The following is a 27,154-nucleotide window of genomic DNA, read 5'->3' as shown; positions in this document are numbered from 1 at the left end:
CAATGGCAATATCATTCACGAAGAAACCCATAATGCTCATGAATTACTCTTGTTGCATAAGATCTACGTCCTATTACCGATGGGTTTCTTTATGGTACAGACCCTTATGCTGCATCTGTTACTATTGAAGCATCTCATTCTTCATTATTACTGCTCTCGATTATTCCTTTTAGGTTATTGCTTGGTGGTGGGACTGTTAGTAACCCTGGGTATATTCCCATGTGCAAGGTCAAAAACTATACACTGGTGTTCAAAGAAAGTGCATCAGCTAGGAATTTCACATTTCTACCCCTTTTTCGCGATGGTAAAAAAAAAGTAAAGTGCAGCCATTATCAACCCACTGCAGGGTGGAAGCCTCCTCAACAATTCATGCTGAGGGAGATGGACCATAATCTACCACGCTGGTCCAGTGCGGGTTGGCAGATCGAATGGGGCTTGAACCTCGGTCTACTCAAAGAGCGTAGTAGTAGTAGTAGTAGTAGTGGCACATGATGCAAGAAAGCAAGTGTAGGAGCTTATGCAGCATCAGCCAAAAAAAAAAAAAAAAAAAATCACACCATTCCCTCCAAATGCCTGTCCAGTTCCTCCTTAAATTTATTTAACCTATCAACTTCTACAACGACAGATGGAAGTTTGTTCCAGCAATTAACCACCCGCTGGCTAAAGGCAAATTTCCGCACATCTATTCTACATCTGTCCTTTCTTAATTTGAACTTATGTCCCCGTAGGTTGGTAATCTGAACAAGTGGAAGGATCCCATCAGAATTCAGCGTGCTCAACCCATTCAAGGCCTTATAGACCTCAATCAGATCACCGCGCAGGTGCCTAGTCTCCAGCCACTGCAATTTGCAGAACTTAAGCCTCTCTTGGTAAGAGAATCCCTTCATTCCCCTCACCAATCGTGTTGCTCTTCTCTGTACACGCTCAAGCAAATCTACATCCTTCCTAAAATGAGGCCTCCAGACCTGTACGCAGTATTCAAGGCGTGGCCTGACCATTGCCTTATACAGAGGGACAATCACCTCCTTTTCCCTGCTAGCAAAATTCCTATATATCATTGACAAAACCCCATGACCCGCCCTAGCAGCCTGTCTGCACTGCTCAGAAAACTTCATATCTGACTGCACAATTACTCCCAGGTCTTTTTCATTTTCTACCACCTTAAGTGTAGTACCACACAGTTGGTACGTTTCTCTGGGGTTACTTCTACCCATATGCAGTACTTTGCATTTGTCAAGGTTGAACTTCAGTTCCCACTTCTTAGCCCATCTGCCCAAATTATCTAGATCCTGTTGCAGTAGCACACTGCCATTACTGTCATTAACAACCCTGCCAACCTTTGTGTCATCTGCAAACTTCGACATTAAGCCTGATATACCTTCATCAATATCATTGATAAATACACAAAACAACAGTGGACCCAACACCGAACCCTGTGGGACTCCACTAATAACATTAGTCCACGAAGAGCAGCACCCATTGATTACCACCCTCTGTCTTCTCCCACTTAACCATCCTTTTATCCATTGTAGCAACTTACCCTTAATACCATTCTGCTCCAATTTGTACAGTAGTCTTCCATGCGCAACAGTGTCAAAAGCTTTCCTGAAATCCAAATATATGATATCAAAATTATTTTTTGCATCCAGTTCCTTTGTGACCACATCATAATAACCAATCAAATTTGTCAGACAAGACTTTCCCTTAACAAACCCATGCTGTGCTTGAATTATTGCTGCAGTCTTGTCTAGATGATCCTGCAATGCATCTTTAACCAGCGACTCCATTATTTTACCCGGAACAGAAGTTAAACTAACTGGTCTGTAATTACTCGTGTCACCCTTCGATCCACCTTTGTGAATTGGGGACACATTTGCACATCTCCAGTCCGTGGGAACCTCCCCTGAGTCCAAGGATTCTCTCATAATTATGGCTAAGGGTTTGCTTAGTTGCTTTGCCGCCTCCTTTAAAATAACTGGATAGATCCCATCCACCCCAGGTGCCTTTCTTATGTTTAACTTCAACAATTTCTCCTCCACTTTGCTCTCAGTTACTACAAAATCATTAAGCACACTGCTACAATTTGATAACCTTCTTCCATTTTCAAATTGTAATAATTCCTCACGTGTGAATGTAGATGCAAAATACTCATTCAGTTTGTTTGCTATCTGAGCAGGATCATCAACAGTCGAACCATCGATGTCAAGTGGACCAATCAGATTCAACCCCTTCCTTTTAGAGTTTATATAAGTAAAGAAATCCTTGCTGTTTTTCTTAGCATCTTTTGCCAAAGATTTCTCGTAATCCGCCTTTGCCTGCCGAACCTCCTTTGTGACCTGATTACAGACTAGCTTATATCTGCCACAGGCTTCTGCGTCAACTGATAATTTATATGCATCCCATGCATTTTTCTTCTCTGTCACGAGTCTCATTAGTTCATTTGATAACCATTTAGGCCTAAACCTTGAACGATATTTCTTAATCGGTATATAAAGTCTAGTAGCTTCCACGATTAATTCTTTGAATGCTTCCCACTTAGAATTTACTGTTTGTAACATCGTCAGTTGATCCCACTGTACAGAATTTAAAAACTGTCTGAGACCACTGTACTCCCCTTTACGGAAGCAAAAACCCTTTCCTTTACCCCTGACGGTAGTTACCTCTTTGAGTAAATCCCACTTCAGCACACTGTGATCACTGCCACCTAGTGGTTCCTTTATCTGCGTGTGCTACTGCACTCCCGCTCCTGCCCACTCGGCTACTGACTAGCATCACAAATATAAATATAAACAAAAGATATCTATTAATAGTTAAGGCGCTAAGTAATATTTGACAGGTGCTCTCAAAATATTCCAAAATGAGCATTTGCAACCTTTATACAAGAGTTTTGGCACGACAATTATGGCTGAAATGTTATCGGAAGCCCTCAATTTGCTTCAGTTTATCATTTAAATGGAAAACAAAATGAAAAGTTCACAAGGTGCAAACAAATATTTAGTTGAACCGCCTCTGGCCCTGATGACAGCAGACCACCGTCTCGGCATTGACAAGATCAATTTCTGAAGAAAATCAACTGATAGTTCGTGGCTTCAAAGACGAATTATGGCTTCCTGAAGTTCACGAAGGGTCTTTGGTTTCTTTCTGGCAACTGCAGATTCCACACGATGTCAACAGTTCTCTATAGGATTCAGGTCCGGGCTGTTTCCTGGACAGTTGTAACAGTTAGTACAGCTAACAGTTGTAATGGACTGTTCTTCCAACCAATTTTTTTCACCTGTTAACAAATGTAAACACATTACTGTCGAACCTCTATGCAGAAATGAAGCTAAAGTAACGACAGAAGTGTTTACTTATACTTTTCGCCCGATGACAAGGAGCAGAGTTGTCCTGAAAGATGCAGTTACTTGGCAGGTTGAAATGGTCTCTAATGGTTGGCAGCAATTTGCCTTCTAATATAGCCAAGTATCTATTGGCATTTGCGGTACCTTTTATAAACTGCAGGTGACCTACTCCGCGATAAGAAATGCACCCCTATATCATTTGGCTGGTAGGAAATTTCACTGTAGACACCATACAGTCTGGATAGTATTCTACGGCGAATCGTTTGTCTCCAATGCAGAGCCATGCAGGTTGAATTGCTTCTCATCCGAGGAAACAACTGACTTCTACTGCTCGGGGGACCATTTCACATGCGCCTTACACCAAATTAAACGGGTCTTTTTCATTTTTTTGTGTGAGGAGGGGCTTCTTCTTAGGACGAGGGGCTACAAGTCCATTTTTGAAGAGGCGTCTTCTGACTGTTACTTAACTTGCTACCACTCATGTATGTTCTTCCCATTCCCTTTTCAGCTCAGAAGAAGACGCTTTATGGTTTTGTTTTTAAGGCATAAGCGCTTCAAAACGCGGTGCTGTTTTGGCGTAGAGACTCGTTTGCATCAGGTTCTTTTTTCCAGAATCAGTATTCTTGAGTTTGGAAAGAAATCTACTCACTGTCGGCTGATTACAAAACACTATATAAGCAATATGACGGGAAGAACAACCTTCCTCACGTAAAGCAACAATAGCACTCTTTCTTAGTGGCAACAACTGCACGTAACTCGCCATCCTGACACAAGCAAGGAATGACTGCAACTCTTGCAGAGCGTGCCTATACAGCTGTAAGTAACAGCTGATACAATATTAGGTCATCACCTACGCGTGTCAATCTTATCTGATGCAATCTGTAAGATATATTGCCATATACTTACGTTATTCGGACCACAATTACAATTTTAATGGGTGATGTACTTTCTTTGAACACCAGTGTATATTGGAGGTTGCCGTCCAGGTGTGAACCAACATAAATAGGTGTCACATTTTGGCAGCTACATCATGCAAAGGAATAACGTACCCTCTGTGTTACCATGTAATATTAGGTAGTACAAATGTAGATGACTCTCATCAGCCAGTGCATGATACTGTGCTTATTGAGAAGCTTGAAATAGTGAAAAACATGTTTCGTCCTCAGAGCAAAACTAAGGAATCCCCCATGTCTTCTCTTAAGCGTGTTACTTATTTTTGGACAAAGTTTATGGAAAATTTCAGGGAAACCCATGCAGTTGCTCTTGACATTTCCAACGCTCTGATTAAGTTTGGGATAAAGATGTTCTGCGCTCAGTGGTTATAATCGACGGCTGCATTATTTTTCTCCCGGAAACTTGTATTTTTCTTCAATAAAACAGCAAACCGCCCGAAGAATGCACCAAATTACAGACAAAATACACAGATATTTATGGTTAGAGATGGTTAATACACATTTCTACCCATAAATATCGTCTAAACAAGCTTCCTTCTTATGGTTTGCCTTATGCTTTTTGACGACTATATAGCCAGTTTTATCTGACCGCTCACTATGGTGTTGATGGATGGATCATTATTTTATAACTTCTCAACTAATGCTGGTGTTCTCCAAGGTTCAGTCATTTCTCCCATTCTTTTCCTTTTGAACCATCAGCAAAAGTATGAACAGTTTTGCAGATAACAGCACACTACATTTCGCCTTCCATTTTAGAAACATTGCCCTGCATAAACATCTTCAACTTCTCGAATTCCCTTCCCCCTACCAAGCCCTCGTAGGTAGCATAGTTGGTATAAACACCGTCCTTCCCACACCGGGTGGAAAAGGATAGGGTTCGAATTCCATCAATGGAGCCAGGAATTTTTATGGGCCTTTTTCACAAACTGGCTGAGTTAGACGGTCTCAGGCGAAGGTTGATTTTTTTTTCTCCTGGAAACTTATCCAGCAAAAAGCAAATCGACCGCAGCACACGTAGTATATAGAGAGCAATATAATCTAAATCGCTGATGCACCTAAAACCGTACAACAACTCACCCCCCCCCAACAAATCCTTAAACCGATCTCCAGGTAATTCTTCAATGGAGCAAAGAAAACTTAGTTAATTTAAGTCCTTCTAATCCTCCCCAATAAAGGCACAGATCTTTACACCAAATTCTCTCTTAAGTTCCATGACTCTATTCAAAGGAAGACAGTCAGGTTAATTAATGTTAATGACCAGTCTCTTACAAACTCTCACCACTCTCTAACCATACATATTCGGTTTCAGCTCTATGCCTTTTGTATGGATATCGCCATGGGCACTCTTCCGAATTGGTAATTCGGTAATTCCACCATTTTTTTCCAAATCACTCCGAAAACATACCTCAACTAGTCAATATCTATTCACAGTTCAATAACAAACTCGTAGAATAAACTTTTCCTCTTCCTCGTTTATCCCTCCCACTTCTGATCTTTGGAACTACCTTCCTTCACGTGTATTTCCAAAAAGTTCCAATATACAGAAATTCAAGTCAACAAGTATCTTCTCAACCTTAAACACATACACGATACTAGATAAAATTTCATGAAGTAGCCTTTTTTTTTTTTTTTTTTAATCGAAAGTATGATAGACAAGAAACTCGCCAAATTTCGCTCCTATATTCATATTTTTGTACGCCTACCCTACCGTTCGCGTTACTCTTCAAGTTACTATAAGTTTGCTCCAGAAAATTCTAAAGTGACTCAAGACATTTTAAAAATTTCACACGTGGAATAACTTTGCCTTAGTTCAGATCATTTATCATCCTTCTCATGAAGGGCTTAACTATTAATATTAATACTGGAAGGCCGTTTTCCCTGAAGTCCTTTGATAAGTTAAACTTTTCTTTCCTCATAAGGCAAAGGGGAAAAAAACAAGGTCCAGTACTGGTGAGCTAAGAAGTAGACCAACGGTAGCCAAGAAAAGCGTCACTTCCCACGGTTTTTGAAGATGCTTCCCTAATACCACCCGAGTGACGCCAAAATTCTATTTAAAGGCGATAAACGAAGTCTTTTATGTCAACCCAAAACTCCAGTGAAGCATGAGTTTCAGCTTCTTTTTGGCAGTACTCCTTTTTACATGGAGAGGGGGATCATGGATCGTTAGTCACGTACGCACTTTCTGTTGTTATGTTTGTAGGTAAGTTCCAAAAGACTGTGTTTCGTAGACTTTGCGACAATGAACCCACCCCACTCTGCAGTTCTTGATAGAATTGCTGTCTAGTAACTTTAGAATTATGTCGTGAAGTTTAGGAGCTGTGGAGTTCTCAAAGTATATTTTCCATTTAGACCCCGCCTTTAGTAGGGTAGAATATTTTTTCCATAGAAAATTCAGACATCAATTTAGGAATAATCAAAAAAAATCTCTCGGTATGTATATGTAATTTATGATGATGAGATTTTTTACCAAGTTTCTAAACCTTTTTATTCTCGTGTATGGCTTGCTGTTAATAACAAAAAAAAAAAAAAAAAAAAGGAAGAGAAAAAACTTTATCGTTTTCCTTAAAAAGATCTCGTTGTTCTCTTTTAACCAGCTATAAGCATTCTTTTCTTTGTCATAACTGAAGTAAATTGACAGCAATATAGCACAATCACTCAAATACACTTGAAAGAACGGAAAAAAGGAATGCTATTGAATCCTTTCTGTTATTACTGTTAGGGACTAAACACATATTACGATATGGTCACAAGGGAGGGGGAGCTCAAATTGTATAGTGATTTTATGCTATGAATAAGGGGAAGTCAGAAAATGCTACATCACATTGAAATTAAAAATTCAAAAATAAAATCAAAAGTTTGTCCAGTTCTTCCTCGATTTATTTAAGCTATCAACTTCCACAATGACAGATGGAAGTTCATTCCAGCAATAAACCAACCGCTGGTTAATGTCAAATTTCAGCACATTATTCGGCAACCGTCTTTCCTCAATTTGAATATATGTCTCCTCAAGTGAATAGTCTGAGCAAGAGGAAGAATCTCATATGCATTGAGCTTGCTCAAATCATTCAAGGCCTTATGTACCTCAATCACATCACCTCGCAATCCTATTGTATGATCATAATTTCAATGGCAACACTCTCTTTAAAAAAGAGAGCATATTCCATAGTTGGTTTTTCTTTGTTGACGCTTAGGAACATTACACAAAGATCAGAGTATTTGTTAATTTAAAGGAAACCTTGATTGTGGTTGTTTATAATCAACAATAAGATACATTGTATGTTTTATCACAGGGTGACCAGATTTTACGGGATGAAAACTGGAACAAAACGAATTCTGAAGATGAAATAATCGGAACATCGGGACCAATCCATAAAAGTCAGGCCAATGTAATTTTCTTCAAATGAAATTGTCAGTAAGAAAGTCACAAAATATGGCGGGGTAAAAAAAAAGGGAGGGCTGGAACTGCTATGAACATAAATGTTATGTTGACTCTTCCTTGGAAAGTGTATTCTGATTTTTTGTTAACTGATTGATAATCTTATCAACTCTTGATGTAGTCCTTCTTGCAACGAAAATTTTTCTTGTTTTCTTCATTTTAAGATAGATTTATATCAAATACTACTACTATATTGCTCATTCATCTTCATCATCAAGGCAGTCGTTTTATGTCTGGACATTGGCTGAAGAGGAATGTTGTAGTTGTTGTTCTAGTAAGGTTTCAGGAGAATCGGCGACTAAGTCCATATTGCTCCGTGTATACGTCCAGTGCCGTACCTAGGCAAGAGCGGTTGCCCGGGGCCCGGGAATGTAGGGGCTCGCATTCCGATAACATTTTAATTTTTTTAAATATAAAAAAATGGTTGTTTCTTTAATTATACTTTAATTATACAAAAAAATAATATTACAGAATAAATAATATTACTAAATATTACTAAATATTACTAATAATATTTAGTAATATTTAGTAATATTAATAATATTACTAAATATTACTAAATAATAAATAATATTAAGAAAATAATATTACTTGTTTATATTACAGAAAATTTATTTATTTTATAATCAGATGTTCAAAGAAATAAATTTTTGCCTATTTTTATTATTTAAACCTAATTTTAATGCAACAAAAACAAACAATAATGCAGATTCACATTTAAAACTTCGCTTCGCTCCGAATGTGACGTCATAACGCCTAAAATGAGATTATTATTATTTTTAGCCATATGGTGCAAGGAAGACCGAGGCTTATGCTGCACCAGCCAAAAAAAAAAAATCTGAATTACCTTGAGAAAGAGAAAACAAGAGTCAGAAGTAGAAAGGAATCACCAAGAAAGAGAAGAATTATGATATCCAGCTCAGGACCCTGGGTGTGCCAAGCCCATACTCACCAGATGTGAGCCCCTGGAGATGGAAGATACATGTGCGCTAACTCAGTACGTTACAAATTGCAACCTGTACTAGAGCACAGTACAGTACAGTACTGTCTGTTGGCAAGTGGAACATATTTCGGTGTCTTGGCAACGGAACGAAACCATTTTGCAGAAGGGTAAGGTAAAGAGGCACTGACTGAGCAGTACATATGATGTGTACTGAAAAGACTTAGGGCCAAAGCTTCAATTTACAGAAAATTCACTAAACGTAACAGGTTAGTGCATTAGCATCATGTTTGTACGTAGTGAATTACCGAAAATTGCAAAATGATCGTTTTTATCATATCTCATATTGTGAATACCTTCACAACGAGTTTCCTGATATTGCACTATCTCGAATAAGTAACACTTCACCGGTGAAAAAGACTATTGTTACTTATTCTCAGTGGATACCACAGAAATTTCAAGGCTGTTTGGACGGCTCTCATCGGTGGCGTTGCCATAGTGAGTCAACCCACTGGAAGTGTTACTTATTCGAGGTAGTGCAATATCAGGCAACTCGTTGTGATGTTGTATCACAATATGAGATATGATAAAAATGATGCCATTTTCGGTAATTCACTACACAGTACTGCCATAAATACTGTCACATGTGTTACTGCATGTAGCCACAAAATAAAAAGACACAGGAACTCAAAACTCTGTGGGTTTATTCTTGAACACCCAACAAATGAAGCAAGACAACACTCATTCAAAATACCCAACCCCCGACCTTGTTTTTTACACAAGACCTCAAACGTTCCGGCCATTCATTAATAGAAGTATGCACAACATCCAGCAGGAAATTGGCCACAGCATGCTCCAGTGATCTCTTCAGGCTCTCCAATGTGGCATGCCTTTTAGGGCCAAACCGTCAGACCGTCCCTTCCAAAATAGCCCATAAACGGTAATCAAGTGGACTAAGATCTGGGCTGACAGGAGGCCATTCGTCATGCTTGATGAACTCAGGCACATTCTCTGTCAGCCATGTTTCGGTGATCTTTGCTTGTGGGCAGGCGCTGAGTCTTGTTGGAAGATACAGTGCTGACCACTGAAGAGAGTCTGATTGAGGGGTCTCACATGCGGCTCCAGAATATCATTCAGGTACACCCTTGCACTGGTTTTCACCCCTGAACACAAAAAAAAAAAAAAAAACCTTAGTTGAATTATATCCCAACATCACGATTGCTCTTGGGATATTATTAAAATTGCTAATTACAGTTGCGTTTGCAGAGAGGAGTTTTTAAAGACTCAAAATGATTACAACATTCACGACCAACAATTGGTCAAGAAAGAATTAATGGACTGGTCATTATTATTATTATTGCTCTTATATTATTTCTCCCTGATTGAGAGTTCCACCTTGGGTTTTGCTACCAAGTACACAGGGTGGTTGTTGTTATGTCTGGTGTTACTGTTGGTCGAGAAACTCTCTATCCTACAGCTGTTCAGGATTGCGACTTTCTGGAGTTCCTTGTAGGTGTTCACTAGGAGACCTATTGCTGCTAGGCTGTTATGTAGGGTCTTTGGCACCATACCTGTGGTTGACACGATGATCAGGATGGTCGTAACTTGTTGCATATGCCACATCTCTTTGATCTTCTGTCTTAGATTCGTGTACATCCTGATTTTTTCCCTGTGGGTTTTCTGCATGTTGCCAGAGTTTGGTACCACTATGTCAATCAGAGAGGTGGCGTTTTCCTTCTTGTCCACAAGGATTATGTCCGGTCTGTTGTGCAGGATTGTCCTATCCGTTATTATGGCGCGGTCCCAGTACAGCTTGTGGGTTGGGGGTCTTTAGTACTGCCTGGGGTTCGTACTTGTAGTACGGTACACTTTCTTCGATCAACGGGTAATTCCTTGCTAGCTTCTGATGTATTATTATTATTATTATTATTATTATTATCCATATTGTGCAAGGAAGCCTAAGGCTTATGCTGCACCAGCCAAAAAAGAATCTGAGTTATCCTGAGAGAGAGAGAGAGAGAGAGAGAGAGAGAGAGAGAGAGAGAGAGAGAGAGAGAGAGAGAGAGAGAAGTAGAAGGGAATCGCCAAGAAAGAGAAGAATCATGATATGTCAATAGAACAACATGTACAAGAAGATATAAAAACATCAGTGAAAAGCAATTGCAATTTCTATGCTTATACTTAATTATTGTACAATACTTATGAATTATACAATAATCAAGGTCCCATGGGGACCTTGATTATCGCAGTCTAGGGACCTAAGAGGGCTTAAATGGCTGCACAATTTTTTATGGATTGTAGCATAGTTTCATGGCCCTTGGAATTATTTTGATTATTTAGTTGTTTTTTTTTAATTTTAAATTATTTGAAATTATTTTCATTTAAGAATTTATCAGGCAGTAAGTTAAAATAATACTGTATATTGCATTAATACGTAGCATTAATATACACATTCAAATCTGCTCGTATATATGAGCAGATTTTAATGTATATTATTTTATTTCCTATTTAAATATATTTCTTTAGCTCTTTAAATTTTATTTTATTTTTATTATTATTTTTTGCAATATAAATTATATTTGTCCAAATCTTTAATTCATTCTGTGAATATGAAATTTTTTCATAGAATAAATCTTCTATAACACTTAAACGATTTTCAAAATGGGCCGAAATGTCCAAGTGGTTATTAAACTTCCAAAAGAAAACTTCTAAAAACTTAAGACGCTTATTATCGATCATAATTCCAGCACATTCGTAATTAATCGCCCAAATATTATACATACACACATCAGACAACGTTTGTATGTTTTAGAACAGGGGTGACCAAACTTTTCCAGCAGCGGCCATGTTGGAAATGCCTTCCATGCCACTTAGGACACACGTGGCGCAGTTTGGCCACCCCTGTGTTATACAATGGCGATCACTGGTGATTAACGTGTAGTGCTATAGTAGGCACAAAAAAAAATAATAATAAATAAATAATATACAATTCATTACAATATTGCTTTTCCGCAATATTTAATAAGCTAGATTGTCTAATCCTTTAACAACCCTTCCAACCTTTGTATCATCTGCAAACTTGTACATTAAGCCTGTCATACCTTCATCAATATCATTGATAAATATACAAAACAACAGTGGGTCCAACACCGAACCCTAGGGGGCTCCACTAATAACATTAGTGGAGCCCCCACTAATAACATTAGTGGAGACTCCCAGGGTTCGGTGTTGGGCCCACGAAGAGCAGCATCCATTGATTACCACTCTCTGTCTTCTCCCGTATTTGCATAGACTTACGAATACGATTATATTTAATCATTTATAAAAGCACTTATAAATATAAAATAAATACAAATCAGTAATAAAATCATATATAAATCAATAATAAATACAAAACTGTTTACTTTTATTTTTTCATTGTTACTGTGGCAGGAAGTAGTAGAAAAAAGTGTATTTAATGTTTTAAAAAATAATATAGGTAAAAAAATAATAATGGGCAAGTATAAAAGCATTACAAGAATGCAAATGGGATGACCTGGGAGATTTCTTTTCTTCTTTTCCTGGATCGGATTACTGTTTCACAACTTCTGATGTCAACGTTTGCTCAGATTGTGTCAGTGAAATTATTCTTGTAGGAATGGAATCCTTTATTCCACATTCCACTTTAAAATCTCGCCCTTTATCTAAACCTTGGTTTTCCAATAAATGTGCTAAGGCTGTTCAAGAGAAGAATGTTGCATATCGTAATTGGCTTGTTTCCAATTCTTCAGTTTCATTTTCTGTCTACAGCAAAGCTCGCAACAATTGTAAAGCAGTTATTAGTATTAGTATTAGTAACGGCCGCATGGTGAAAGCCTATGGCTTATGCTGCACCAGACAAGAAAAAAAAAAAAAAAAATCCGTATAAAACAATGATAAAAAAATAATAATAATAATTAATAAAAGAAAAGGAAATTAAACCTATCATCCTATGCGCTTCCCTCACCCGAAGGTACTATCCAGATGACCTTTGAATTTCCCCAAACTGTCAGCCTCTACCACTCATGTAGGCAACTTATTCCAGTAATTTATAACTCTCTGGCTAAAATAAAACTTCCTGCAGTCCAATCTAAACATTTCTCCCTGAACTAGGAGATAAGAAATCCTTATCACCTACTTCTAGAATCATTTATAACCGTGAAACTTTCGTCCTCATTCATTTTTCTTATGCCTCTCACAGCCTTAAACACCTCAATCAAGTCTCCTCTAAGGTGGTTAGTTTCCAAACTCTGCAACCCACATATTCGAAGTCTTTCTTCATAAGGACGCCCTTTTGCCGATCTCACCAGGCGAGTTACCCGTCTTTGCACCCTTTCAAGAAGCTCGATGCCTTTCTTTAGGTACGGTCTCCATACTTGAACACAGTATTCCAAGTGTGGTCTAACAAAAGCCTTATATAATGGGACTATCACGTCGCTATCTCTACTTGCAAAAGTTCGATAGATCATCGATAGGACACCATGGGCCTTCCTTGCAACCTGTTTACAATGCTCAGAGAATTTCATGTCTGACTGTATCGTAACACCCAAGTCCCTTTCCTCCAGTACTCGGTTTAGTTGAACTCCACCTCCAGTACTCGGTTAAGTTGAAATGAAAATTAAAAACAACAGTGGTCCTAATACTGATCTTTGGGGAACCCCACTTCTTATATCAACCCAATCTGAGGAATAGCCATTTATCACAACCCTCTGCCTCCTGCCCTGAAGCCATCCTTCTATCCATCTAAGGATTTTCCCAGTGATTCCAACCTGTTCCAGCTTATAAAGCAACCGCTCATGTGGGGCTGAGTCAAAAGCTTTGCTGAAATCTAAATAAACAATGTCGAAATTATTCCCTAAATCCAGTTCGTGAGTGACCCTTTAGAAATAGCGAACCAGATTTGTTAAACATCATTTTCCCTTTACAAAACCATGCTGAGTATCCTTGAGAATTTCAATTCGATCCAAATGATCCTGAATTTCACCCTCGATCATTACCTCCATGATTTTCCCTACCACTGAAGTCAGACTGACAGGTCGATAATTTCCCACTTCACTCTCAGAGCCACCCTTATGTATGGGAGATACATTGGCACTTTTCCAATCCAAGGGAATCTCTCCAGAGTCTAGTGATGCTCGCATAATTAGCCTCAATGCACTCACTTGCCGCCTCCCTTAAGATTATAGGGTATATTCCATCAACTCCAGGAGCCTTACTGGCCTGTAGGCTCGAAAGTTTTTTCATTAAATGATGCGAAATTTCAATATCATTAATTACATATTTTTTAACTTCGCTCCCACAATTTCCCATTGCCACAAAAGGTTTTTCATTTGTAAATATCGATGCAAAATAACTGTTGAGTTCATCGGCAACGGCAGCTGTTGTATTCATTACTATCCCCTTTCCCTTACGTAAAGTTCCCATCTGGTTTGTCCTGCTCTTCTTGGCATTTATATATGTGAAGAATTCTTTATCCCCCCTCTTTGCTCTGTTTGCTAGTGATTTCTCATAAACTGCCTTTGCCTGTCGAACCTTTTCTGTGGCTCTATTACACATCACCTTGTAGCTGTTATAGGCTTCAGTACTTTTTATTGCTCTGTAACCTTTCCATGCCACCTTTTTCTGCTCAAGTAATGTGGCAACTTCACTATTCATCCAACTCGGAACTCTCCTCGTAGAGTATTTTTTTAATGGTAAATACGCATTCAAGGCATCTGTGATTAATGTTTTAAAAAATATACCGCAGTTCAATTGTATACATTCTCTGTGCGATATCTACCCAGTTAATAGAGGCCTTTTACTACTGCTACCTCTCTCACCATCATCCATCGTAGAACTCCGTGATCACTTCCTGCTGCTGGTTCCTCTACTGTCAGCCCTGTTATGTAATCTGATTCATGGGTGATGACGACGTCTAGAATATTCTTTTCTCTAGTACTTTCCCTGACATGTTGATACAAATAACAGTCATCTAGTTGATTTCAAATTTTGACTCAACTAGATGATTTCAAATCATCTAGTTGAGGCAAATTAAAATCACCCATAATAAGACATTGACGCTTACTTGCCCATTCCATTTCTAATAATCTTCACAATCACCTGGTCTGTAGATTACTCCTACTCGCATTATACCTTTGTTTCCAACTATCTCACACCATACAGATTCTATACTAGCATGTGAAACGTCTGAATCCGGGAAAGATATCGTCGCACTCAGGCTGCTTCATTACCCCACCACCCCTTCTAACTACCCTATCCTTCCTAAATACATTATACAAGCCGTACTGAAACTCATCATTCCCTATTTCCGGGTGGCACCACGTCTCTGTAAGCCCTATTATGTCCGCGTTACTTGTTTTAACCAGCAGTTTGAATTCGCTCATTTTATTGACGACACTTATAACATTACTATATAAACAATTAAGACTTACTGTTCTTGTATATTTAACAACCCTACTGAAGTTTTTTAGGCTCTCTTCCCTGGCATTAGCTACCCGCTCACTTGTATTAGCTACCCAGAACATCTAAATAATATGTCCAGTTGGGGTAACAGATATGAACTCTTGAGGAATGTGCAAGAGTTACTTTGACCAATATTATCAGATAAACGCGTGTCAGTATTATCCACATCCCCCCCCCCTAACTGCTAACTGCTAGTTAGCAGTTTCCCGAAACATTTAAGGTATCCTCAATAATACTAGCAAAAACTTTTGCACCACCTTTGTTTAAGTGTATCCCGTCTCTACAAAACAAATTCCTTCTACCTACAAGTGTGGGCCATGCTGATAGAAATTTCCCCCCCTAAAGCCTTGCAGAGTCCTTCAAGTCTTGAGTTAATCCCCAAGGCTTTTAACATATAATCCCTCCTATCGTGTCTGGGCAGAATTGCAGACACATAGCCATTGTGGCCTAGCTCGCGGCATTTCCTCAGCATGGTCCTGTATTTTTCCAACAAATCGTCAGATCGTGTACGTTTAATATCATTAGTCCCCACATGAATAATAATATTCCCTTTACCCCCTTTAAAATTGGACAATCTGTTGGTGACATCATTAATAGTTGCTCCTGGCAGACATACCCTGGATACATACAGACATACCTTCTACTCACCTATCCTTATTACAAAAAATATTCCCCGTTTCCCTGAAAATGGAGTCTCCTAATAAAACAATGTCCTTTTTAACCAGAGTAGTTTGCACTTGGTTTTTCTATTTTGAGGACCGATTTGGGTGTGCATCACTTGGTAGATTGCTGGAGTCTTGAGTCCCTGACGAGCTCCCAGATGCATTATTCTCGAGGGTAAGCACCCGTTTTTTTTCAGGGACTCAAATTGTTCCACCAGTGCATCAAATTGTAATTTAAGATTGGTGCACTCCTTACATCGATCACAAAGAAAAGAATCCCCAGGTGAGCTATGATTAGTCACCAGGTCGACGTTGGAAAACATTGCACTGGTTCCGCAACGGATTAAATCATGACTCACCCGTAAATCGCCATCGGCTATTTCCGTGTGAGTCACGATACCCTGTGACGTGTTTAAGGCAGATCTCGTAACTACCATTATAAAATTAGCTAAATATCAATGAAAATTAACTTAAAAAATTATATCTATAATATTATTAAAATCAAACTGTTACGGGAAAACCTATAACAAAATAATCCAACAATATCTAAATAAATCAAATATTTAAAAGCACAAACCAACAGTAATCCAATCCACTTAACTGAGGAGCCCTGACGAAGCGCGTCCGCTCATCTCGAATGCCAACGAGTATTAATTAGTCCAAACTAGATTTTGAACAGGATAAGAGTCGAAAACTTGCTTCTTTCCCTAATGGTAGCCGAGCATTCTGGTCTCTTGTCAAAGTTATTGGCTGGAACTTTTGCCCATCTCTGCTCCCACCCTTGTCAAAACCAGATGGTTCTGTTGTCACTTCAGCCAAGGATAAAGCTGACCTGCTAGCATCCCATTTTTCTTCCAACTCATGTATTAACGATCTTGGTAAAACACTTCCCACCATTCCCAACACGCTCCATTCAATGCCTCCTCCTGTGGTCTTCTGTCAAAAGGATGTCAGAAGGATTTTGACGAATCTTGATGCCAAGAAAGCTCCAGTTCCCGGTGGTATTTCTCTACTTGTTCTCAAAACATGTGCTCCTGTTCTTTGCCGCCTTTTCTCACTTTCTTATTCCAAAGATGTTTTTCCTTCTGCATGAAAATTTGCTCATATCCAGCCAGTTCCTAAAAAGGGTGACAAATCCCTTCCATCCAATTACTTCTACTCTTTCTAAAGTAATGGAGAAATCAATTAACTGCCAACTCTTATTAAACTACCTAGAAACCTTCCGTCTGATCAACGATCGCCGGTATGGATTCCGTCAGTGTCGATCCACTGGTGATATTTTGGCTTATGTTACCCATTTATGGACAAATTCAATGGAAAAGTTCGGTTAAACACAAGCAGTTGCTCTTGACATCTCATAGGCTTTTGATCGTGTTTGGCATAAACGCTCTTCTAAACAAGCTTCCATCTTATGGTTTGCCAACTGTTTTTTGTAATTGGTTATCGAGTTTTCTCTCTGATCGCTTACTGAAAGTGATAGTAGATGGCCCTCTGTCTTCTAACTTCTCCACTAATCCTGGTGTCCCCCAAAGTTCAGTTCTTTCCCCCACACGTTTCCTCTTGTATATTAATGACTTTCTTCCATTAACTCGAAATCCTATCCACAGTTTTGCCGATGATAGCACATTGCATTCCACTTTCCAGTTCGAGAAACCTTGCCCTGCTCAATCAGCTTCAACTTCTCGAATATCCGCTACCAATTCCTTAAATGACAATCTCCAGGTAATTCTCCAGTGGGGCAAAGATTAACAACTTAGTTGATTTCAATCCTTCTAAAACTCAGTTTTGTCTTATATCTCGCAAAAAGGATTCTTCTGCTCCTATGCTTATCTTTGGTGACACTCCGATTTCTAGGCAAGATGATATATCTCTTTTGGGGATTACCCTGACTTCTAATCTGTCTTGGCACAAGCACATTACAAATATTACTACCTCTGCATCTAAAAAACTTGGTTTTCTCTTTCGCTCTCGGCGCTACTTTTCTTCCAAACAGCTGCTCACTCTGTATAAATCGCAAATCCGCCCTGCCATGGAATATTGTTCCCACATCTGAGGCGGTGCCCCCAAAATCTCTCTCAAGCTTCTAGATTCCATTCAGAGAGGGCAGTTAGGTTAATTAATGACTCAGAGTCTATCCACTCGCTTTCCCATAGACGTACTGTTTCTGCTGCATGCCTCTTCTACAGATACTTCCACGGGCACTGTTCTTCTGAATTGGCTTCTATAATTCCCGCTCTCTCCTTCAAAACAGTCCGAACACATGCCACCACCAGCCAACAACCATTTACTGTCCAACTTCAAACTCACAGAACCAACTTTTCATCTTCCTCGTTTATTCATTCAACTGCCGTTTTCTGGAACAACCTTCCTTCATACGTATTTCCTGAAAATTACAGTCTACAGAAGTTCAAGTCCAATGTCAACAAATATCTTCTTTCGTCTTCTCAACCTTCAACCCAAGTACGGTACTAAGTAGTATAGGTTCTAATACCTCTCGTGTTTGGGGTTTTCATAAAAAAAAAAAAAAAAGAAACATTTGCATTCTGGCATTATAACTTCGTTTTATACATATTTGTAAACAGTAAAAACAATTTCAGATTTACAACGGAATTGGAAATATCTATCTGCATAAACATTATCTCGTATTTCATTTTTTACTTATTTCTTCTCACATTAAATCCCCCCTCTCCAATCGAGTGAAACGTCTCATTTAGCATCATTTAGATAATAATATTATAGACGAATTTTTACTCACTTTTATTAGACTTTCAACATCAAAACACAATTTTGCAGCTGCTTTTAATTGTCGCATGATGGACACAGTGTCGTGCTTTGACAATAGGGCACTTTCATTCAATTTGAGTATGGCCAATGAAAAACGGAACAGCACTTTGGGTCCTTCCAGGAGAAAGCAATCCCATACACGAAGCAGAGTCTAAAAAGAAAGAATTACAGAGTTAAAGTGACAATATCAATATAAATCAGTGTTCTCAAACTTTGAATTTCGACCCATTCCTTAATAGTAACTTAAAGTGGAGATGGATATATTTTTTTAAATTTTGCCTAAGATTTTTAAATAGGACTGCTTGCTGTTTTTATTTCAGTTCAGTTGTTTTATTTTGTAAAACAGTTGAATTGAAATAAATTCATAATCATTAAATAATGAATAATTTCTTTGATTTATAGATTAAAATTTTTGGGTATTAAAAGTAAGTGGCACCTTTATTTCTTTCACATTTTAATCCAAGGGAAATTATTAGTTTTATTTATGGTTGGGGAGAGTTGCCCATTTCATTTATCATTTGGAGGTGGCAAAAATTAATTTATCACTTTACAGGGCGGTTTGGCAAAGTTTGGGATCCCTCGTGTAAACAGTGTTAATATTATTATTAAAGTTTTACTTCATTATTTCAATACCAATGTTTGCCAATAGATGGCGCCAAGAGAAAGATCTGTAAACTTGGGAACAAGATTTGAATATAAATGTTGTATTTATAGATTTATAAAAGAGACCAAGGCTGGTCCGGTACTTGTAGTGAAACTAGTTAAAAGAGGTGAAATATTTTGTGAAACCAGTTTTATTCCTTTTTTTTTTTTTTTACCTTTGTTTCATTACGACTTTTAAGTATTTGAATTAAAAATAAAATCACATTTCCAGTAGCCACTGTCCTTGCAAAGGAACATGTCTGTTCACCAATGAGTCTGGGTTGAAGGAAAGGGGGGGATTATAACTGTGAAGCTTCAAGGATAACATTACCACTCTGGAAACAGTCGGAAGGGGGGCAGAACGAAGTGTCTTAAACACATCCGCTGCGGCAGACCCTCATGAGCTGGATCACCGTGGATTGTTTATGGTAGGCCATCGGCACACGCCAGCTGGGTAGCTTGAAGCCGCACGCGCGCTACAAGAGCGGGCACAAAGGGCTTGTGAATGCTATGCGTCCGATTATACTTTTTGCTCCTTTTTTTTTTTTCTCCAGAATGGGCAGGTGTTTGTTGCTGTCGTGTGTAAATACCCTCGCCTGAAGCAGTACCGGCAGATAAAGCAGCCTCATCTGTAGCCATTTTGGCAACTTCATCACAAGCAGTAGAGTATACTTGGGGATTTAGTCAAGCTGTTACCGTCGTACAAGTCCTGATCTTTTTCTAAACTTTTGCTATCAACTAATTAAGCCTACCTTTCGTCTCCCGTGTCCTAGCGGAAATAATTCGTTTTTTTTTTTTTTATTGTTATTGTTACAACAAAAGACATATCGGATCCGTTAATGTTAGAGATCCATTTCTGCTATTAGAGACGTTCCGGTAAAGAGCACTACAATCCAGACGTTACGGTTGCATACACTTTGACAAGTATCTTCCTGCCAGTGAGTAGTACATATGTCTTCCCCCACCCACCAGCAGTGTGTCAGTTGAAGGTTGCGTCATGGGGTTGAAGAGATACCCCGAGCCATCACACCTTTATCCATTATCACTTATCTTAATTGAATAAATTAGTTGTTCTGAAACGGCACATTGTAAATGACCTTCCTCCACTTCGTGCAGACTTTTGGGAGTGTCTTTAACAAAATAAAATATGTAGTTTGTGTAGCCACACTGGCATTGCAAGTCAATTAATATTTACTTCATTAAACCGTAACGAAAAAGGCCTCGGGCACTGCAACTCAATTGGCTGGGCCAGAAGATATAATTTAAACCAAGGTTATTTGTTAAATAATTTTAACACCGTTTTACTTCATGATCAATGAACTTTAAGCACCCCAAGAAATCCGCTACAGATATTTTTAATAGTAGTAATGTAACCTTTTATCTTAAAATAAAAGGGGTACATTACCGCCAATATTATTTGATAATTTCGAACAATAACACACGGGCCTGCAAACTGAAATTGGTAGAATGACGTATCTTAATATGCTAATTTTTCTAAGTTTGCTAAAGTAATTTCAAAATAAGCGCCTATGCTAGTGAAAGAAATGAACTTTCAAATTCATCTTGCACCCAAATTTTTAAAATTTATTGAGCATTTTTACAATTGGCATCTTTCTTGTTTCCCAGGAGTTAATGAACTTTTTTTAGCCCATTTTTAAAAAAGAAGCCAATCCATGCTTCTTTTTCGACGATCGTTGCTCATCTGAAGTTAACTTTCTTATCTGCGGTACAACGGTTCTTTCTGTTTCGCTATAAACTTGAAAATTCATTGTTGCAAAGACATTTAAAGCAATTACCATTCCTATCTAAAGCTTCTACAGATTGTTTAATCTTAATTCGACACGAAAAGAAGATAATAGGACTTTGTGTTAAATACTTTATAAACCTGGTACAGGGCTCTCTGTACGTGATCATCTTCTCCAATGGAGACTTCGTGCTCTACTACCATTCCATTCATATATAAAACATATTTTAATCTGATTGCTGGGCCAACAACATACGTAGAACCTTCAAGTCTCCACGAAGTAGCCCATTGTGTCCTTCATATTTTAACTTTCTTAAGTTTGAATTTTTCATAGATTTCCGTCAAATGAACCGAAAGAGCCACTGGAACAGAAGCATAAACGTGCCTGTTGTGAAGGAGAATGTCTTTTGGGTTAGTTTGGAAGAATCAATGGAAATCTCCGCTCACTTGGTGTTCTTTCTGAGAAAGTGTGGAATGAACTCTTCACTGTGTATGCACTAAGGAAACGATACCCCTGAGAGAGTAGGATTTTAGATTGGAGTATTAATATCATGTACTCTGCTAGTTTTGGAAGATCTAAATGTCTCACCATATCTTGTTTTGTGTGAATCCTTGAAGTTCATTTCCTTAACGACTAGTCCTGCTTCCAAGTAGGAAAGTACAGCAGATGGTAGATTTGGGTAAAATAATCCTGTTTATTTTTAGTATATTGATTTGCACTTCAGATAAGCAAAAATAACCCAGTGGCCAAACGCAAAGGTACATTAGTACGTCAGTTTGAGTTGACCGTGGTTGAAACCGCCATTACCCTTAAATAAGGCAATGTTCTGATATCGTCTCTATATTTTGAACCTATGACTCATATGGTAGTTCCTGCAGTATAACTTAAAATTTATTTAGCCATTATAATGGCCGGGTAATACAAAGAAGCAAACCTTTTCTGTATTTGCAAAAAGGAAAACATTTCTATCGATGTTTACTATTTACTAATATCCGTGGGAATAGCAAAAGGAAAAGATTTATGGCCCGACATTAAAACAATTTTGGGAGAGAGAAAATGTATACAATTTTCATTGTACAACAAATTGTATTTCTTTAAAATCCAAATTCTAAAACAGTGAAATTCAAAAACGTCTCACTTATGAGTCCTGCTTTTCTAATAATAAATTCTCTAATAGAGAATAACTTCTCTCTCTCTTTCCTAATTGTAAATTAAAACTTTGTGCAATTTGGACATTTTTTTTTTTTTTGGAGATCCAGTATATACGACCAATGTAAAAAAAGTATGGTAAACGATATTATTCGTCAATTAGAGTAGTATTTACTGTAACGTATTAGAAAACCATAAAATACAAATATGTTTTTATAGCATGCAATTGGAAACCAACTGCATTGCCATTGACTGAATAAAGAAAAGCGCTGCTGTGTAGGGGGAAAACTGGAGGGGAATAAATGAAAAGATTCTGAGAGCAGGGCAGGATTTTGGGGCTGGTATGGAGGGGGATAAAAAGCAACCAGGTAAAAGCAAGCCAGCAGATGATACTAAAGGACGCCTAGAGCTAAGACAGACAACCCTGAGCAGCTCACTGCAGTGTGGTTGCTGGGGTGAACAAATTACAGGCTACCAGGCAGCTGGTAGCTGGGGTAGTCAGACAAGAGCGAAGTTTCGGCCCCGTGGCGATGCGGTAGCAAATTATTGGGTCTCTGGATATCACCAGGCTGGCAAGAGCTGATCGTCCAACTGAATTATAAGGTTCAAAAATGACAGTAAAAAACTAAAAAGTAGAAGGCGCAATCTGCTTCGATTTTTTCCCCCAAAGCGCTCATGCTGAAGTTTATGATGTGTAAAAGAAATGGAACGCGTCTCTAATTTTCAAGGAAAAGAAGTTCTACGGCGTTGTAATTAGTACACGAATTTTGGAGGCGTTTAAAATTTAAATACTGTACTTTTATTTTTTAATTTATTATTATTTTTTTTTCTTGACGTTTGGACAAAAGTATTTAATAACTCAATACATTCAAGGTCCACCGCTGCATGTCTAACCAATAGAAGCACAATTTTGCAGTTTTTTTTTTTTTTTTTTTATTATATAAAAATACTGATCATGGGGACACCGTACCCTAGTCCAACGTCTATTATCCTCTATAAAACGAAGAGCAATTCTTCTACCATTGCAATTTTAACTCCTGAATGATACGTATCATTCAGAAGTTAAAAGTAATTACAGCAGACAGATCTGAAAGTAATTCTAGTGATCTTCATAACTCCCATCACCTTTTCACATAATGCTGTCACATCTGCTGTTATAACTGTTTTACACAAGCAATTTGAAACGGTTTTATTTTTATTTTTGTACAAAGACTGTGAAGAGGAGGGTTATGCCAATTCGGTAGCCTTACAGCTAGCGTAATGGGCATGCTCGAGAGTCATCAGTGATTATTTCGATTTCAGCAAATCATTCGACTATTTCGATTACAATAAATCATTCGATTACACTCGAATTACATAATCGAATGAAATAATTCGATTATACCATGCGAATTATTTTCCATAACCGAATGGATCATTCGAATATTTTACTCAATTATGGCCATCACGAGCTAGCACAGCGTGCCACCAGCTACTGAGTTTTTCCAAACCACGTGGAAAAGACCCAGGTTCGATTCCTGAGCGGCCGGGAGGAATTTTTTGAGGCTTATCATGAGTCAATCAGTCGAGGCCCATATGGCTTTTATCCTGAAAACTCAGTTTTTCACCCTCGTACACAAGGCTGGTTCTTGGAAAGGGGAGAGAGTGTACAAGGCATTCTGTGCACTGTTTAAAGGAGAAGCAGCTAAGTGCCTCAAAAGCAGTATTTGTACCAAGGCCTCCTATACTCTAGGAAGGCAGAGGCCTCGTGGCTAAAATATGATTGAACAAAATAATGTACACTTGTCTTCGTTAAAAAAACAAAACTTTATTAAATAAACTCTTTCAGCCATTCACTATAAACATAATTATAATGAATGGTTAAAGCATTATACTATTATAATTTCTTATGACTGTATCCCAACCAACACTTTGGTATCCTACACACAACATTCATCAACATCTCTCAGTTGGTTTTCGGTAGTTTCGGTTGGTTTTCTGGCTAAAATTTCAATTCTGATGAAGGAATGCTAAATAGAGATATCTCAGTTCTCAGTAAAGTTGCTGTTTTCGTCCATTTTTATATAGTATTTAAAAAAAAAAAAAAAAAACGAGAAAATAAATATGCGACATTACTCATTTGAAGCCTGGGTTTTAATTTATGTAATATTCAGTGTTTGTATCACTATACCATGCGCACATACCATATGGGGTGCAACAAATTATTCTGACTGGAAGAATTAATGGTAAGAGGAAGAAGAAGAATATCATGGCTGGATAATTTGAAGGAATGGTCAGGTAAAACTGTGGAACAATTATTTCATGATGTTTACAATAGATGCTGATCGCCAACCCCAGATGGGATGGCAACCTATGATGATGACCATGCCCGCATTCGCACTGTAAATTATTTATAAAATGACCGCCGTACTTACAGAGCTTCCAAAAATAAAATAAAAACATATACCGACATCAATAACAGCATGGCAGTACCTAATTAGAATCATTAAAATACGCAAATGAGTGGACACTTTATTAGGTATACAATGAGTTGGCTTCCCTTTAGTCCTTAGAAAAATCTGGATTCGTCACGTCTTTGTTTGAACGCGATATCGAAAGCGTATCACGGGTATGCTGGAGCACGTTGACTCAATTGCTTCTCACAGTTGTTGCTAATTGGATGGTTGCGGATATTTACTCTGAGCTCTTCGGAGTAAAGATCCGTAACAATCCAATTAGAGAACAAGAAACTTAGAAGTAATTGAAGTGCGGTATGAAGTTCTCTGAGCAGTGCAGACAGGCCGCTAGAACAGCTCATGAGATTCTGTCAATGATATACAGGATCTTTACCAGCAGAAACTCAGATATGTGCTTAAAAAGCGCTCATCACCATTAGTTTTCAAATATCGTAGGTTAATTACCGAAATTCATTTCCTACATTCCCAATTAGACCTTATTTACTGAAACTTGGGAACGGTCTCCGATGAACGCGGTGAAAGGTTTCAACAAGATATTTCTCAAATGGAAAAACAAGATATGTTTTTTCATTTGAGAAATATGTTTTCCATATGGAAAAACGGAGTCCAAATATTGTAATCTCGTACGGGAGACACCAATGGACGATTATAAAAGGCAAAACACAACAAAATAAGTGTTTTGTAATCAGATAAACATTTTTGTAAATAGAATAAGGTTAATAGATCCATTGTTCAACGTTTAGTACTATGTAAGAGCTTCCAAAGACTTAACATATCCTACGTTATATTAACATTTAAGAATATACAAAGGAATTTACTTTTATTCTGTCTTATAGGAATTCTCCTTAGCCTACTCTCCTATAATACCGATGAATGAACGAATGAGGAATGAGGGAGGAATTTCAGTGGATTATAATTTTATTGCAATTTTAACGTATATTTTTAATGTCGCGATTTTTCTGACATAATGGCTTCCATCCTGCAGTATTGAATCATTCATGGGCTGAAGGTGAGGAACACATTTTGAGTTTTAAATTATCATTCGTTAATTCATCGGTATTATAGGAGAGTAGGATAAGAAGAATTCCTACAAGACAGAATAATGGTAAATTCCTTTGTATATTCTTAATTTAGTACTGTATGTAATATTATCTTAAAATATATAAAATCTTTTTTGACTTTAATACCTTCTCCCTTAAAACTGGGGGGGTGTTACAGCAATATATAAAATCTTTTTTTACTAGAAATTTTTTTGAATTCAGCCATATTTGAATTCAGCAACGTGAAATCTATAAGAATCACCCTGAATTTCAACAGGGAGCGATTTATCCCCACGACCAGTGAATTATTAGATGGAAGAGCCAGATGAGGTGGGTAGTATTTAAATAAATTTTCTGTTTATACTCCGGGACGACCAAACGGTCAGAGGAGTTCACAAGATAAACAGAATATAAGAAACAGCACCGTATTCAGCAGTCACGGGTTTGAATCCCGGTCACTCAAGGCACGTGTACTTATTTTTTTAATATAATTTTGGCTGATGCTGCAATAGCATCAGCCAGTGGTTTTTTTTTTTTTTATTTATTTTTTTATAATGTTTTATAAGTTTGGTTGATGCTTGCTTCCTTGCATCATTTGCCAGTACTACTACCAATACTAATATTTTTTTTTTCTTTCATAAATATAGCTTAGGCCTAACCCAAAAAATGATTCTTTTCGTTATCGTAAAACTAAACATAAAAATCCTAGCTACTGAACGAATGTTTATTATTAAAACGACATAAACAACTTTCTGTAATATTTAGCATGAAAGAGAAAACTTTTTTTTTTCTTTTTCTAATGCAGAGAAATTATACCAACACAGTCATTAAATACCAGTTGATAAGAGATAACATCCAAGTACATACAAAGTGATAGTTACATTTTTATTCCACAAAACAATCTAACTTATCAATGAACAAACATATACGAACCACAGTATTTCGAAAACAACAGTTCTTATACACGAATATTTCGCAATACAATATTGCAATTCCAAACACATTACCGTCTCATTCCAGACATATTTTAGTGTTAAGGAACGTCACGACAAAATCCACCTGCCGGATTTATTTTTTACTCATACTTGCTTAGCATAATATGTGAAAATTATTTTACTTTTGGATGATCAACTGCTTAGAAAAACCCCAATTTGTATTCTAGACAATAACATATATCTCTTCTTCGTTGTGACTTTGCGTCCTTTGATGTCGATGCAGTGGAATTTTTCTTTTTTATTATTATTTTTTTAATTCCACGAAGTTTGAAAAAATAAATCAAAAACGTGATTCAATTAGCAAGTGATTGACTGGCGCAATGAACTCAATGACCGATAAAGCATTTTTTCCCCATCGTGCTGATTATCATTCCCTTTTACTTAGGGGGGGGGGGGAATTATTTTATTTAAAAAAAAAAATGTTCGTAACAACGCCCGTGCCGAGGTCATGACTGCTACGGAAAACCACAGCTAGTATTACGGAGAGCAGAACGATACCTCGGGCAGAAACTATCATTTGACATTAATGGC

The 27,154-nt window shown here is 37.8% G+C and overlaps 1 protein-coding gene across 3 annotated transcripts in view; it reads right to left on the bottom strand.

Annotated features, from left to right (window-relative positions):
• Positions 1-27,154, bottom strand: part of LOC150087653 (uncharacterized) — a 354,571-nt gene that overhangs the window by 79,707 nt on the left and 247,710 nt on the right. For all 3 annotated transcript variants that reach the window (XR_016546750.1, XM_090369903.1, XM_090369902.1), the window contains exon 18: positions 18,568-18,747. Coding sequence is in view for 2 of the 3 variants with exons in the window: in XM_090369903.1 (XP_090226029.1) it covers positions 18,568-18,747 (180 nt within the window). In the remaining variant the exon portion in view is untranslated. The remainder of the gene's footprint in view (positions 1-18,567; positions 18,748-27,154) is intronic.

Source organism: Mastigoproctus giganteus, chromosome 3, assembly GCF_048544385.1.
Source record: "Mastigoproctus giganteus isolate SK-2022 chromosome 3, ASM4854438v1, whole genome shotgun sequence".
Lineage (NCBI taxonomy): Eukaryota > Metazoa > Arthropoda > Arachnida > Uropygi > Thelyphonidae > Mastigoproctus > Mastigoproctus giganteus.
Note: the sequence above shows the minus strand (reverse complement) of the source record. Positions and strands in the feature narration are given on the sequence as shown.